This window comes from Ailuropoda melanoleuca, chromosome 20 (genome assembly GCF_002007445.2).
Source record: "Ailuropoda melanoleuca isolate Jingjing chromosome 20, ASM200744v2, whole genome shotgun sequence".
Taxonomy (NCBI): Eukaryota; Metazoa; Chordata; class Mammalia; order Carnivora; family Ursidae; genus Ailuropoda; species Ailuropoda melanoleuca.
Window position 1 is genome coordinate 172,172 of NC_048237.1, and position 16,671 is coordinate 188,842.

At 39.3% G+C, this 16,671-nt stretch overlaps 1 protein-coding gene and 1 pseudogene across 1 annotated transcript; both read left to right on the plus strand.

The window, feature by feature from the left end:
- Positions 1 to 3,380: 3,380 nt before the first annotated feature.
- Positions 3,381 to 4,363, plus strand: LOC117797277 (annotated as a pseudogene).
- Positions 4,364 to 15,767: 11,404 nt separating this feature from the next.
- Positions 15,768 to 16,565, plus strand: LOC117797278 (olfactory receptor 11H6-like). The gene has a single exon (XM_034648664.1). It carries the CDS (start codon positions 15,783 to 15,785, stop codon positions 16,563 to 16,565), a length of 783 nt encoding a protein of 260 aa, XP_034504555.1. The 5' UTR covers positions 15,768 to 15,782.
- The last annotated feature ends 106 nt before the right edge of the window (positions 16,566 to 16,671 follow it).

Below are 16,671 nucleotides of genomic sequence, written 5' to 3' on the forward strand. Positions count from 1 at the left end.
AGTGAAATAAGTCAAGCAGAGAAAGACAATTATCATATGATTTCCCTCATCTTTGAACATAAGAACTAGGATGATCGGTAGGGGAAGAAAGGGATAAAGAAAAGGGGGGGTAATCAGAAGGGGCAATGAAACATGAGAGACTATGGACTATGAGAAACAAACTGAAGACTTCAGAGGGGAGGGGGAGGGGGAATGGGATNAGGGGGTGGGGGAATGGGATAGACTGGTGATGGGTAGTAAGGAGGGCACGTATTGCATGGTGCACTGGTGTTATATGCAACTAATGAAGCATCAAACTTTACATCGGAATCTGGGGATGTACTGTATGGTGATTAACATAATATAATAAAATAAAATTTAAAAAAAAAGACTACTATATGTATTTATCAATTCTCCCTCTAGGGTTTTTATCTTAGAACAGTTTCCTGGGAGAGAAATGGATTACTGAGTTCAAAAGATAAGACTGCATTTGTGATTTCTGAAATGGATGCAGGCTGATTCATATCATGCTTGACTTGACTGAAACTCTTTTTGATTTTTTTTGCCTGTTTTTAGAGTAATAATTACATAAATTTGATTATGAAGATATTAAAATATTTTTTCATCATCCCAATCATTCATTTTTCCTAAGCACCACATGAGGTGCTTTGTGGAAGTTTAGGAAACAAATGTATATTTAATTTTTCCTTACACATTCATGAGTTTTGACTAAAATCCTAGGCTTTGTAGTGCTTCATTTTTTTGTTGTTGTTCTTGTTCTTTGTTTTTGTCTTTTAAGGATTTTCTAGCCACTAAATCAGTCTGTCTTGCTGTTTATTTGGATATAAATATTTGCTTGATTATCAGTCTCCTAAAGTGGTATCATTGAGAAAAGGGCCTAGCTCTTGATTTCCAACACTGTATTCATTTTCTTATTTTATGCTCAATACATGCATGGCAGAATGTGTTACTTGCATATTTACTATCCATTTTTCTTATCTTCCTGCTTAATACAATCTTAATTATTTTTTATATAATTTTTATTTTGTTATATTAGTCACCATACAGTACATCCCCAGTTTTTGATGCAATGTTCCATGATTCATTATTTGCATATAACACCCAGTGCACCATGCAATACATGCCCTCCTTAATACCCTTCTATTCTGGTGGCAATGTACCCGGTTTGAAAAATCAAATGTAACCTCCTTTATATAGGGGTAATTGTGTGGCACACTTCTTTTCAATCAAAAATGTAAGTGGAATATAGATTGCCCTCTATCCTGCTGTCTGCAGCTCCAGCTGTTATCTTAGGATGATAAGGTGACTTTGAGGATGAAAAGAAATACTAAGAAGGATTTATAAAGAGCCAGGAGAGCTTGAGACCCTGGTGGTATCTTGGAACTGCCTACCTCTGGACTGCCATGGGTTATCTATCTCTAAAAGTGTATATGTGAGGGGGAAATAACCCAAATCTTTCCCTTGTATAAGCTGCTGTTACTTGGGTTTCTGTTATACACAGCTGAATCTAAGTCTAATATATATAACGATTCTGGATTTCTGGATAGATATTGAGTTTCAAATATTTATTACATAAATCTTCATGTGATGTATGCATTTATTGTCTTAATATTTTAAGTTTTTATTTATTTATTTGACAGAGTGAGAGAGAGAGTGCACACAAGCAGGAAGAGCAGCAGGCAGAGGGAGAAGCAAACTCCCCACAGAGCAGGGAGCCCAATGAGGGGCTCAATCCCAGCGTCCTGGGATCATGACCTGAGCCAAAGGCAGACACTTAAATGACTGAGCCACCTAGGCACCCCTTATTATCTTAATTGAAAAGAAATTCCTATAAGCATACCTCCTACGTGCATACCTCCTCTACAGTATTCATTTATTAGATAAGTCCAGCCTTTTGGCCTGCATTGCCATGCAATTCTGAAGGTAGCTACATAGAACATAGCCATAGTTTTCAGGAAAGAAGGTTTGGCACAGCAGAATTCTTGCTGATATTAAAGTCAACAGAACTGGTTCCTTCACTTACTTATGTGACTTTGGACAACATACTTGGTTTCATTGAGTCCCATCTATGAAATGAGTATGAGAATGTTTACCCAAACTCTGTCACAGAATTTGTGAGGATGAATTGAAAGACTATTTCAAAGTGTTTTGTAAGTGATAAAGAGCTTTCCATGTAAAAAATACTAATATTAACTGAAATCAATTTCATAATACTATATATAAGATTTTATTCTGATTATCACAGCCATTCTGTGAGGAAGGTATTATGATTAGCCTTAGTTTAAAGATTTAAAGAGCAAGCAAGAAAATAACTTGTCCATACTTAAGAAAAATGAATGATTGGGATGATTAAAAAATATTTTAATATCGTCATAATCAAATTTATGTAATTGCTACTCCAAAAACAGGCAAAAGCATTTCAAAAAAAGTTTGAATCAAGTCAAACATGATATGAATCAGAGTGTGGGGAACCTTTCTATCTTTGGAATACTAAATTACACAAAATCAGTCCTGGCTCTGATTTCATGATTTCCTTCCCTGAAGTTTGTTAATGGCTCATATCCTCTGGAAAAGACGACCTTACCATTCAGTTAGAAATCTATTATTCTCTTTCTTCTTCTTTCTCTTCTATACTCCCAACCTTGGTTTGAAGGTCAAATTCCCCCCTGGTAAGATTACAGGCTCTATTTCAATCTTCCTGCTACAAAGGAGCTTAATATTAAGACAACCAGGAAGATGGAGAGGAAAGACATGGAAATGGTGGAGCTAGTGTGTTGTTCTTATTGCAAGGAAGAAAGAAAACTTTCCAGGGAAATGGAGAAGGGTTTTCTTCTTTCAAGTGACAGAAGGATATGATATAAAAGTAGTGAGAACTGAAATCCCCAAACCAGGCTAGAAAAGAGGAAATCATGAAGTAGAAAAATTTGGTAAGAAGGAAAAGAGAGTAAAAATCATGCAGATTTGGGAGAAGTTACAAAGTTAACAAAGCACTCTCCTCTTTGCCCTGGCTGTCGCACCTATGTGTGAGAGAGGGCATAAGCCATTGTGGAGGAAAGAATCACAGAAGAAAGGCTTTTATATCCTTGTTGCAGGAGATGAGAAAGAACCCCTCCTGAGAAATTTCAACTCTGTCTCCACTGAGCTTCATTTCCTCTGCTCAAAAGTAAACTAACTGCTAACCCTGTACCAGATAAGTTTTGTGGACAAGATAGAACAAGTAGTGGAAACTGATAAGGAAAAAAGCAAAAACAGAGACTCTCCCCTACATAGAGATGCTGACCCTCTCTAGGGGAAGTCAGAGGCCTCGGAAACACTGGGTATAAGCTTGCCACAATTTAACTGACCAAATGAGGAACTGTCATTTGTGGACAATCTGAGTGATGGCTCAGGTAATTCCAACAAAACAAATTTCCTAAGGACAAAGGATACTCGCTCCACAGTCCAGATTTGTTCTGTATTCCTAGCCACAGTCCAGATTTGTTCTGTATTCCTAGGATCTCTGCCCCAGTGACATTGTGTCTCCTTGGTCTGAGATCTATTTCAGGCTTTGAAATCTCCTAGATACTAGAATAGAAAAGGAATATCAAGAATAACAGGACATCCTATTTGACAGAGTCAGAGACTGCAGTGTGAAAACAAGAAACAACCTTTCTAAAATGGAAGGGGGTTGCTGAGGAGCCCAGAAGAAGGCAGAAGTGGTTTCAGTGACTGAGCAGAGGCCAGGGACAGGATGCTTCCCACATCAACACATCAACTGTGTACTTCAATCCATATCTGAAGGTATCCCCCTCTAAAGATGAAGATTGCTCTCTCTCCAGTCAGTGTTGGTATGGAGACCTGCACATCCCACCCCAGTGAAACAGTTTGCTGACTAAATTTTAAAAAACTGCTCGTGCCAGGAAAGATTCAGCACATTCTCTGTACTGGAAATCTTTGCTCCAAAGAGAGCTATGACTATCTCAAAACTCTGGCCAGTGATGTTCACATTGTGAGAGTAGTCTTTGACGAGAATCTGAATTATCCGGAAACAGAAAGTTGTGACTGCTGGGCAGTTCAAAATTGGTTTGATCCATAGGCATCAAGTTATTGCATGGGAGACATGGCCAGCTTAGCCCTGCTGCAGGGGCAGTTTGATGCGGACAGTCTTATCTCAAGACACACACACAAATTTGAAGCATTTGAGCATGAAAAAATTTTTTACATTAACCCAGGTTCTACCACTGAAGCATATAATGCCTTAGCAACAAACATTATTCCTTCATTTGTATCAGTGGATATCCAGGCCTCTACTGTTGTCATTTATGTGTATCAGCTACTTGGAGATGATGTAATAGTAAAAGGAATTGAATACAAAAAAACTTAAAGCCAGGCCTGTCTTGCTGTTTTTTCATTCCCCTGTCCAAATCAAGTAATTAAAAATTTATAAGCCACAAGATCATATCACATTTAAGATCTTTTACAGTAAAATACTGTCTTTTGTTAATACAATGTTCTAAGTTTCTTGTAAACTCTAAGAATATAATCCACTTCTGTATATGATTTCTATGGAAAAACATCCACCACACAGTAAATGGTCATGTGCTAAGAAAAATTTACCCTTGTAAATACCCTCAAAGTTGATATCTGGAACTTCACTACAAAAAGTAGTGCAAGAGGAAAAAGAATCTAGATTTTCTTGTGTACATTTTTTTTCTCTTCAGTAATGAACAGTTACCTTTCATTTATAGAAATAAATAAGTAAATAAAACATAAAATGCAAGGGAATGGCCAGAGAAATAGAATGGCTCAGCATCAAGTATGTTGAGTGACATTCACAATGAAGTTGATAGTTTTGCAAGGTCACATCATCTGGACAATGCATCCCTTGGCCTTTCTCCTGAGGCCTCTTCTGAAAACACTGAACTCTGAAGCACACACAAATCTGGTAGTCAAGGAAAGGGAGCTTTACTGCTTCCAAAGCCAGCATTTATGTGATCACCCCAGCATATTATCCTCATGGCGAACTCAAGTGGAAGACAGAAAAGTCTGTATCTTTTAATACCAAATCTTCCTTTGGCCAAAGGCATGAGTTACTGAATAAGCCCCAACTCTGTCAGGAGGACAATGCTCTCACTATTGTTAGCTGCCATCTCCCTCTGCCAGTCTGGCCTTTTGTCTCTATCTTTCCTGGGACCTAGAAGGGGGACATATGGTGGCTGGTCATCTCATAATAAGGAACTGGAGGCCTTACCATGGGAAAGGAATAAGAAAGCACTGAGTAAGGGTCAATGGAACCTCCTACCTCCTACTACTATATTCTGAACACAAAAGTATCAATATTTCATATTTTGTTTTACTGTTTTTTCCTCTGTTTCATTCTCCAGTTCACTTTTCCCACCTCCTTTATATTTTACTTGAACTAAATTTTGAGGAACATAAACTTGACATAAACTCAGCAGTAAAACTTAATTTGAAACGTTTCTTTAGTCCTACCTCAGGACTTCTGTAGTGGAAAGACCACCATACTTGGAGGCAGGAAACCTGGGCTGTAGTCCCGACTCTACCACTTTTACTTGTGATATCTGGCAAGTCACCTAAGTTTTTTGACATTCCGTTGCTTCATAAGTAAAATAAGGATAATAATACTTTATCCCACATATATAGCATAGATCACGTGGTTAAGGATCAACTAAGCGTGTATGTTCAAGTCTTAATATGTTTGTATCATTACTATTTTTTCTCCACCAATCTACCTTGTAATAAGACAAATAAATTTCCTGCCTGATCTTGGAAGTAGCCATTCATAGCTCAGGGTTCCCCTCCAGAGAACTTAGAAATTTGTGCTCATAATCCCTGGCAGGAGGATTGGAAAGTGTTGCCCATTTCTCTGCTGGAATCTCATCTAAGTTGTAGGCTTATCTTGCTGGTCTGTTTCTGTCTCCATTGGCTTTTTGTCTTTAGGGAGGCACATGTGATACCCCTCTTCTTTCTCCTTTTCCTAAAGTTCAGTGAAGTTGGAGATGCTGCTGAAGGAGCTGCCTCAGATACAGGTGCTGGCATTGAACAGCCTAAACCTCAGGAGCCTCTCTGGCTCCAGCTTCATGGACTTAGGCCTCATGGCTGCTGTTGCTCAACTCTGAATGGGTTCTAAGGCTGGACAGCAGCCATCAGGAACTAATCCTCCAAATTCTTCAGTATGTTTCTCAGATACCGACTTCAGCTGCCAGTAGGAAACTCCTGGGTGGGGTCCTGGGCAACACAGGTCCCAAATGCTTTTGTATATGAGCTGGAGAAATCCATCTGTAGGACCAACACCTCTGACTAGTCCAAGACACCACTGCCCTTTTTCCTCTCTGGTCACAGCCCACATGACACTGAGTTCCAGGACTTTTTAACCAGCTTCACTCTGGTGCTTCTGCTGATCTTTTCTTGCATTGCTTGGCTGTCCTTTAATCCCTTTTTAATGGCCACTGGTGGAAATTGGGTGGGCAGCACCCCAGAAGACAATTCCACTATGATGTCCTTGTATCCCATTGTAGGCAGAACAGAACCTGGGTGCCAAAGCCTGGGTGATGGAAGAACTGGTTCCTGTCCTGGAGAAAGGCAGCTGGCAAGGATTTGAGGCTCTGCCAACCACAGAGGGACTTTGTAGTCCAGCAGAACAAGCTGTACATATGGACACCAGTGTGGAGAGCAGAAAGCCACCCTCCGTGTGCTCAGCTGCCAGGCCCTAAGAAGTCCCTGGTGTGATCTGAAGTTAAGGCCCACCACCTACACTCAGTGGCCAAGACTGGGACTTGCTTACTTCCTGCCACTATTTCTGGAACTTATTCTTATCAGCTGCAGCTGCACAGCTACCACCACCTTGTCTGGTAGCTGCAGAAAGAGGACTACTTTGACTTGTCCCAAGAGACATCAAATAGGATGTCTTCTGTGAGCAACTCCAGAAAAGGCTAAGGAAAGGTGGGCAAGAGAGAGAGGATTGGAGACTGTGAAAGAGAGATTCAGCCATGTAGGAACAACTCCCAGCAGGGCTCTGGATGCTACACGTCACTGCAAGCCAGGTTCAGAAAGGCAGTCTATAGGCAGTACTTAGTTCGAGCCCAGTTTTCACATTAAAAATGATAGATGAAGAAACCAAATCCCAATGGGATGACATATTAGAAAGCACTTGGCAGTTTAACCATGTTTATTCTTCCAATCCAGGAGCATGGAATGTTTTCCATCTCCTCCATTTCTTTTATCAGTTTTCTGTAGTTTCTAGAGTACAGATCCTTTACCTCTTTGGTTAGGTTTATTCTTAGTCATCTAATGGTTTTTGGTGCAATTGTAAATGGGATCAATTCCTTAATTTCTCTTTCGTCAGTCACATTGTTAGTGTATAGAAAAGCGACTGATTTCTGTGCATTGATTTTGTATCCTGCCACGTTGCTGAATTGCTGCATGAGTTCTAGTAATTTGGGGGTGGAGTCTTTTTTTTTTTCATATAAAGTATCATGTCTTCTGTGAAGAGAGAGTTTGACTTCTTCTTTGCCAACTGGAATGCCTTTTATTTCTATTTGTTGTTTGACTGCTGGGGCTAGGACTTCTAGTACTATGTTGAACAAAGGTGGTGAGAGTGGGCATCCCTGTCATGTTCCTAACCTTAATGGAAAAGCTCTCAATTCTTCCCCATTGCAAGTGATATTTGCAGTGTGCTTTTCATAGATGGTTTTTATGATGTTGAGGTATGTTTGCTCTATCCCTGCACTGTGGAGAGTTTTAATCAGGAAAGGATGCTGTATTTTGTCAAGTGCTTTTTCTGCATTAATTGGAAGGATCATATGGTTTTTGTCTTTTCTTCTATTACTGTGATCTATCAATTACATTGATTGATTTATGAATTTGAACTACCCTTGCAGCCAGGGGAATAAATCCCACTTGGTCATGGAGAATAATCCTTTTAATGTACTGCTGGATCCTACTGGCTAGTATCTTGGTGAGTATTTTGACATCCATGTTCATCAGGGATATCGGTCTGTAATTCTCCTTTTTGATGGGGTCTTTGCCTGGTTTGGGGATCAAGGTAATTCTGGCCTCATAGAAGGAGTTTGGAAGTTTTCCTTCCATTTCTATTTTTGGAAACAGCTTCAGTAGAACAGGTATTATTTCTTCTTTAAATGCTTGGTAGAGTTCCCCCGGAAAGCCATCTGGCCCTAGACTCTTGTTTTGGGGGGAGTTTTTTTTTATTACCTTTTAATTTCCTTGCTGGTTATTGGTCTGTTCAGATTTTCTATTTCTTCCTGTTTCCGTTTTGGTAGTTTATAAGTTTCTAAGAATGCATCCATTTCTCCCAGATTGCCTAATTTGTTGGCATATGGTTGCTCATAATATTTTCTTAAAATTCTCTGTATTTCCTTGGTGTTGGTCATGATCTCTCCCCTTTCATTTATGATTTTATTAATTTGTGTCCTCTCTCTTTTCTTTTGGATAATTCTGGTCAGAGGTTTATCTATCTTACAAATTCTTTCAAAGAGCAAGCTTCTAGTTTTGTTGATCTGTTCTACTGTTCTTCTGGATTCTGTTTCATTGATTTCTGCTCTAGTCTTTATTATTTCTCTTTTCTTGCTTTGTTTAGGCTTTATTTGCTGTTCCTTCCCCAGGTCCTTTAGGTATTCTTGGTAGAATAAACATTATTATCTATGCTACCCAGAGCAATTGACACTTTCAGTGCAATCCCTATCAAAATACCATTGAAATTTTTCACAGATCTGGAGAGAACAATCCTAAAACTTGTATGGAACCAGAAGACCCTGAATAGTCAGGGGAATGTTGAAAAAGAAACCAAAACTTGGGGCATCATAATGCCCGACCTTGAGCTATATTACAAGGCTGTGATCATCAAAACAACATGGTACTGGCACAAAAACAGAATATAGATCAATGGAACAGAATAGAGACCCCAGAAATGGACCCTCAACTCTATGGTCAACTAATCTTTGACAAAGCAGGAAAGAATATCCAGTGGAAAAAAGACAGTCTCTTCAATAAATGGTGCTTGGAAAACTGGACAGCTACATGCAGAAGAATGAAACTGGACCATTCTCTTACACCATATACAAAGATAAACTCAAAATGGATGAAGGACCTAAATGTGAGAGAGGAATCCATCAAAATCATAGAGGAGAACACAGGCAGTAACCTCTTAGACCTTGGCCGCAGAACTTCTTTCAAGACACATCTCTAAAGGCAAGAGAATCAAAAACAAAAATGAACTTTTGGGACTTCATCAAGATAAAAAGCTTCTGCACAGCAGAAGAAAGAGTCAACAAAACTAAAAGACAACCCATGGAATGGGAGAAGGTATTTGCAAATAACATAACAGGTAAAGTGCTGGTATCAAAGATCTATAAAGAGGGGCGCCTGGGTGGCACAGCGGTTAAGCGTCTGCCTTCGGCTCAGGGCGTGATCCCGGCGTTATGGGATCGAGCCCCACATCAGGCTCCTCTGCTATGAGCCTGCTTCTTCCTCTCCCACTCCCCCTGCTTGTGTTCCCTCTCTCGCTGGCTGTCTCTATCTCTGTCAAATAAATAAAATCTTTAAAAAAAAAAAAAAAAAAAGATCTATAAAGAACTTCTCAAACCCAACACTCAAAAAACAGATAACCCAGTCAAGAAATGGGAAGAAGCCATGAAAAGACACTTCTCTAAAGAAGTCATACAAATGGCCAACAGACACATGAAAAAATGCTCCACATCACTTGTCATGTGATTAGGTATTCCTAATGAATACCTAATGAGACAACAATTAGATACCACCTTACACCAGTTAGAATGGCTAAAATTAATAAGACAGGGAACAACAAATGCTGGTGAGGATGCTGAGAAAGGGGAACCCTCTTACGCTGTTGGTGGGAATGCAAGCTGGAAAACAGTATGGAGGATCCTCAAAAGTTAAAAATAGAGCTATCCTGTGGCCCAGCAATTGCACTACTGGATATTTACCCCAAATATATGGATGTAGTGAAAAGAAAGGACACCTGTACCCCAATGTTCATAGCAGCAATGTCCACTATAGCCAAACTGTGGAAGGAGCCAAGATGTCCTTCAGCAGATGAATGATAAAGAAGATGTGGTTCGTACATACAATGGATTATTATTCAGCCATCATAAAGGAGGAATACCTACCATTTACATTGACATGGATGGAACTGGAGGGTATTTTGTTAAATGAAATAAGTCAGTCAGAGAAAGACAATTATCAGATTGTTTCACTCATATGTGGAATGTATAAGAAATAGTGCAGAGGACAATAGAAGAAGGCAGGGAATACTAAATGGGAAGAAATCAAAGAGGGAGACAAACCATATGAGACTCTTGACTCTGGGAAACAAACTGAAGGTTGCGGAAAGGGAGGTGTGTGGTGGGATGGGATAACTGGGTGACGGGCATAAAGGAGGGTACGTGATGTGATGAGCACTGGGTTTTATATGCAACTAATGAATCATTGAACACTAAATCAAAAAGTAATGATGTAATATATGTTGGCTACTGAATTTAAATTAAAAAATAAGCACTTGGAAACAAGGTATGTATTCAGAAAACAGTTATGATACCTACTGGTCCTTTCAACACTAGGCATCATTTATTTACTTTTTAAGATTTTGTTTATTTATTTGAGACAGTGAGTGAGAGAGCATGAGCCAGAGGAGAGAAGCAGAGAAGCAGACTCCCCACTGAGCAGTAGTCAAGAATTCCCTTTTTACCCTTGTCTATTGTCAACTTATGACCTTTAGAAAATACTATTCATATTTATCAGTGTTAATGAAAACCTCAAGTTCTCACTAACTTTAGTATTTCCCAGTACACTTTTTTTTTATTATGTCATTGAGGCTACCTGAGTAAGTTGTGTTTTTTTTTTCCCCTTGACATACCTTAAATGCATATCATGGAGTTTCAGGATTGAAAAAATAATTGCTTCTGATGCTTCCCTAAATCCCTTCTACCACTTTCCCAGTCTACATCTGACAAAACCCATGATGGAAAGTAGTCTTCAAAGTAACTTGTTCCATCACTGGACAGGTTTCTCTGTTAAAAAGCTATTCTCCATATTGAATTATAATGTAACTCCCTATAACTTTTAACTGTTAATTTTAATTCTGTACTTTGGAGACAAATGGGACAAATTGAATTGTTCTGTTAAATAATCACCTTCCCTTTTTTCTGAGAGTCTTCTGTCTTCCAATTTAAATATGCAAATTCCTTCCACTGTTACCCATTTTTCATACTTTCAAGCCTTTCTAAATTGCTTTCCTCCAAAATCGCTGTCACTTGCCCATTTGCTTCTTAAATTATGGGATCCAGAATTTGTGAAGGACTCTTTATCTGATGTCTGTAGAGTCAAACAATATTAGAGCATTACCTCCATTATACATTCTAAAGTCACAATATTAGTTGTAGTAATTATAATGTTGATGTAAATGTTTAATTTACTTTACCCAGGCTTAAGTAAGATGAAAAGGACAAATTTACAAAACAAGTAGAGCAACACTTTACAGTCAAGTAATAATGGAACAGTTGTTACTGATCTAAAAATCCCAGAATTACCACAGCATGCTTGGGAGGGTGTATGTATTCAATTGTAGAAAGAAAAAACAGATGGAACAGCGTTTGAAGGGTTTTGTAAATTCTTTACTATAACTGAACTCTATATCCTTTGCTTTGCTTTGTAGAACGCTTTGCTCTTACATTTTCATTCCTAAATCCAATGTCATCTCTTTTGTGGGAAAACACAGCTGCATTACTATAAAAATACATGCAGATGCTTCTGGTTGTATTTAACATTCTGATCCAAGACTTAAGTCCAACTTATTCTTCAGCTTAGATCCAGGCTTCACCATCTTTCTCTTTTCCCCTAGAGGTTGGACCAATTTAGGCCTCAGTTAAAGAAATACATTCTGAGAGTTAGCCAAAACTTTCTCATTGTTATTCCTAGATGAGGCCACTGGGAAAAGTCAGGTAATCCAGGAGGGTAAGAAGCCAACCTTGGCATGTTTATTAAAAAGTATACAAGGGACTGGAGCTCAGCAGTAAGGCCTGAGTGCACGCACAGAGTGCTCTGGTCACCACAAACCCAAGATGGATTGTCAAGAACAGAATGATCATGATTCAGAATGTGTTTGCTACATACCCTCCTTTAGAGGCAGGGCTGTAATCAGTTGTCCCCAAATCAGGAGAGACCACTGCGCCCTTTATAACTTCATGTAATCTGCTTGAAAAGGTCAATATAGTCATTGTATGGGCTTCAAATAATTGCTATCCTTGATAATACTACCTTCCAACACTCATCCCCTTTCAGAAGCCTGAAAAGAAATGTAAGTTGGAGCAACACTGTGTTTAGCATTCCCCTGCTGAAATGAGAGAACAAGGAGACGGAGGCTGACTCCAGGAGAGAGAAACCGACATTTTGTTGTCTGCCTTCTATTGGATTCTGTAAGCCTCCATAACAGCTTTAGGTAAGGTACAGCTCAGATATTTTTGGTAATGTCCTCTTCACTTCCCTCTAAACCTTTGTTGTATTTTTTCCATATGAAAATGTAATTTAAAATAGCTTCCTCCTAATGGAAATTGGTTACACTCTCAACTATATAACAGAGTCTCCAGCATCAGAACTGTTCTAAATAAATGTTGTTATATGTGGTTTATTTATAAATATACTAATAAATATATTTAATAAAAATAATAGTATTTTACTTAAACTGAGATGTTAGCTGAACCACAAAACCACATGGGCCAAGAATAAACTGTGGAATGACAACTTCATTTTATACCTTACTACTTATTCAATCACATATACCAGAATTCCTGACCCTGAATATGGGTGAGAAGAAAACATCAGGTAGTAAGAGAGGGACACTTTTTTCTATAAAGGACACTAACTACATAGAGAAAAAATGTCAGTTATGGACTCTAAACACATTTTCTTCAAGAGGGAATAATCTAAAACAGTTCACTTACCTATTTAAAAATGAGAGGGAACAATTACAAAAGCCATTTAATAAAAATAAAGATATGGACAATCAGAAACAGAGAAGACAGCAAAAAACGGTGTACACATCCAACACACACACACGCTTAGAGCAGATTATAGCTTAGCAGCAGTGAGAAAGCTCATGGTACAAAGCAGCGTGGATGAAAGAGACCTAAAGAAAGATGAAATGATTCAAATGGGGTTTTCTTGAGCAGGCTCCTGTCATGGATATCCTCCTGTTTCCTTGGACTGATGGTGTATCCCCATAACAAGCAAAATCTCTGTTGCCCTGCTTTTGCTTTAGCAAAGTAGAGTTTCCAGTCTTTGCATTTTTTTTAAAAGCTTTTTCCTCTGGCTACAAGCAAGTATTTCCCTAATTGGTTAGTATTAGGCCATGTTCATTAACTGAGACAGTAAATATTTAATAAGCACCTGTAAAATACCAGATAGTGTCCTGGATTCTAGGAATACATTGGTAAGCAAAATAATGTCTTCCTCTTACATTCATACTGCTGAGACAGAAAATACACACTAAGTAGATAATACAATGCCAGGTAGCAATAGGCACTTTGAAGAAAACAAAAGTGAGACTGTGAAACAGAATAGCAAAGATGGGCTAAAGTAGAGGAGGCCTCTGTGAGTTTCTGATATTTACCAGAAATCTGAATGAAGTAACAGATTAAAGAATGTGAATACTGGCCAGGTGGAGAGAGGGACAGAGAGAGGGATGTTCCAGGCCTGGATATGGGCCACCCCTTGCATAGTCAAGGATCAGCACAGCTGGAGTGGGCCAATAGGGGGAAGAGTGGTAGGAAATGAGGACATGGAGGAAGGCCTCATTGACTTTCCTAGCTATGGTAAGGAACTGGGGGGTTTTAAGTGTATTTAAAAGATTGATAGCAAGTAGTTGATATGGTCAAATTTTCTAAAAACTCTCATCTAGCTACTATGTGGGTAGCAGTCTCTAGGCATATAAAAATGGAAACAGGCAATTAAAGAGGGTTTTGTAGTAGTCAAAATGAGAATTTCATGGTAGCATGCACCAGGGTGAAAGCTGATAGGAATGCTAAAAACTGTTCAGATTCTGAATGTTTTGAACATGAACATGTTTTGAACAGAGCGCTTGTTGATGTAGAGTATTGAGAGGAGTGGAAAGGATGTGACCAAAGTGTATAGCCTGAGCAGCTGAGTGAATGGTGGTGCCATTTGTGATATGACGGTGAAGGAAGGATTGGCCAGTTTGAGAGGAGAAGAATCAAAAAGAGTTTAATCATAGGCATGTTCCATTAGATATCAAATGGAGATATTGAGAAAGAAATTGGGTAGATACATCCAGGTTGCAGAAGAGACTTCATAGCTAGGGAGAAAAAAATCTGGCTTCATCTTACATAGATGGTTGGTTTTTATATCAAGGGCTAACTGGCAGGTCACTTACAGAGAGAGGATCGTTGGGGAAGGAAAAATATCAAGGATTAGGTCCAGTGGTGGGGAGGGGGGAGCGGAAAACATGTACAGACCAAGTCAACCAGGAGAAACTCTGACACAGAAGCCTGAGATAATACATAGAGAGAAATGAGAATGACTAGTCTATGCACAGATCTCCAACTAATATAATTCAAATCTCAGAATGCTTTCAGTGATATAACACCATAGTTATTTTTACTTTACATGACTATATATATATATATATATATATAGAATACCATCATGAGGTATTTTCCCTGCATGTGATAAATTTCAAATGAGGACCGAAGCCTGTGTACTATAGTTAGGGTAAATCTCAGTTAAAAGAGACTATTAGTCTTTAGTCTAAACCTCATTCATTCAGGGGCACCTGGGTGGCTCCGTTGGTTAAGCATCTGCCTTCAGCTCAGGTCATGATCCCAGGGTCCTGGGATCGAGCCCTGTGTTGGCCTCTCTGGTCAGTGGGGAGCCTGCTTCTTCCTCTCTCTCTGTGATCTCTCTCACTTTCACTGTCTCTCAAATAAATAAAGTCTTTAAAAAAATAAAAGTCAAAAAAATAAGCCTTATTCATTCATACCAATTTCACTTAAAATTTTTATTCAAGGTGACAGAACAAGCAGCTTACTCCTCTTCAGCAACAAATATTTAACTGCAAAGGGAACCAAGTTAAAAATAAAGAATGCTTTGAAGAATTGTGCCTATGTCACTAAACCCTGAGAGAAAGTAATATTGCAAATTGTGTGATGTCAGGAGATCTTTAAAAATAAGAGGGCACACAAATGTCAAAGAGGCCTTGCTGTAAGCAATGGTTGATTTAAAGTTGACATTCCTGAACTTGGCTGAAAGCCTCTGAATGACAAGAAGCGTCTATCTTAATTTTATGTAGTGCTGAGGACACACAAAAAAAAGCAGGGGCTTAACAGTCCATGGTGGGCATGGCGATCATGATGGTAAGCTGTAACAAGCACCCACACCCCCAAGTTCCTTATTTCTGCCTAATATCACTGGGGCAAATAGTGCAAAATATCTTTAAGTAATCTAAAACTGTGCTGCCAATTGAAATGTAAAGAAGATTGGAGAACATCTTAAGATGTAGTCATTTGTAACACGGTGATATCTTATTGCAGTTTGAAGAGGGGAAAAAAATGAAGAAACCAGTTGGAAATAACCACTCTGACCCTGTGAGTGAATTCATTCTTCTTGGATTCCCTTGTTCCTGGAAGGTTCAGATCCTCCTCTTCTCATTCTTCTTTGCAGTCTATGTCCTGACACTAACTGGAAACCTGTGCGTTATCTGTGCAGTGTGGTGGGACAACCATCTCCAAGCTCCCATGTACATCCTGCTGGCCAATTTTGCCTTCCTGGAGATGTGGTATGTCACTTCTACTGTCCCAAATATGCTCGTCAACTTGCTCTCTGAAACCAGCACCATCTCCTTCTATGGCTGCTTCCTCCAGTTCTACTTCTTCTTCTCCATGGGCACCATTGAGACCTTCTTCTTGTCTGCCATGGCCTTTGACAGGTACCTTGCTATCTGCAGGCCCCTGCACTACCCCACTCTCATGACTGTTCAGCGCTGTATCAGAATAGGAGCTGGGTGCTGGGTGTGTGGCTTCTCTTGTTTTCTCCTCCCAGTTTACCTGATCTCCCAACTTCCTTTTTGTGGTCCCAATACAATTGATCATTTTTTATGTGACCCAGGGCCCCTTATGAATCTGTCCTGTGTGCCAGCTCCTGCTACTGAGATCATCTGTGCCATCTTTAACTCAGTCCTCATTTTCTCCACCTTCCTCTTCATTACCAGCTCCTATACTCTGGTGATCAGAGCTGTGCTGAAGGTCCCCTCAGCAGAAGGCCGGCAGAAGGCCTTCTCCACATGTGGCTCCCATCTTGCTGTAGTGTCCCTGTTCTATGGTTCTATCATGGTGATGTACGTGAGCCCAAAGGCAGGCAATCCAGCAGGGATCCAAAAAATTGTGACTTTATTTTATTCTGTGATTACTCCATTTTTCAATCCCTTGATCTATAGCCTCAGGAATAAAGAGATGAAGAAGGCCCTGAGAAAACTGTTTAGGATTATGAGATTTGGTCAAATACAACCTCTCAAGAGCTAGAATCCATATATGTGTAGGACATATAGTGATATAATCTTATAGGAAGTTAATGGTCTTAAGTAAATTTGAGAGGCAAATATGTCTCCCATATTCCCTGGAATATTTT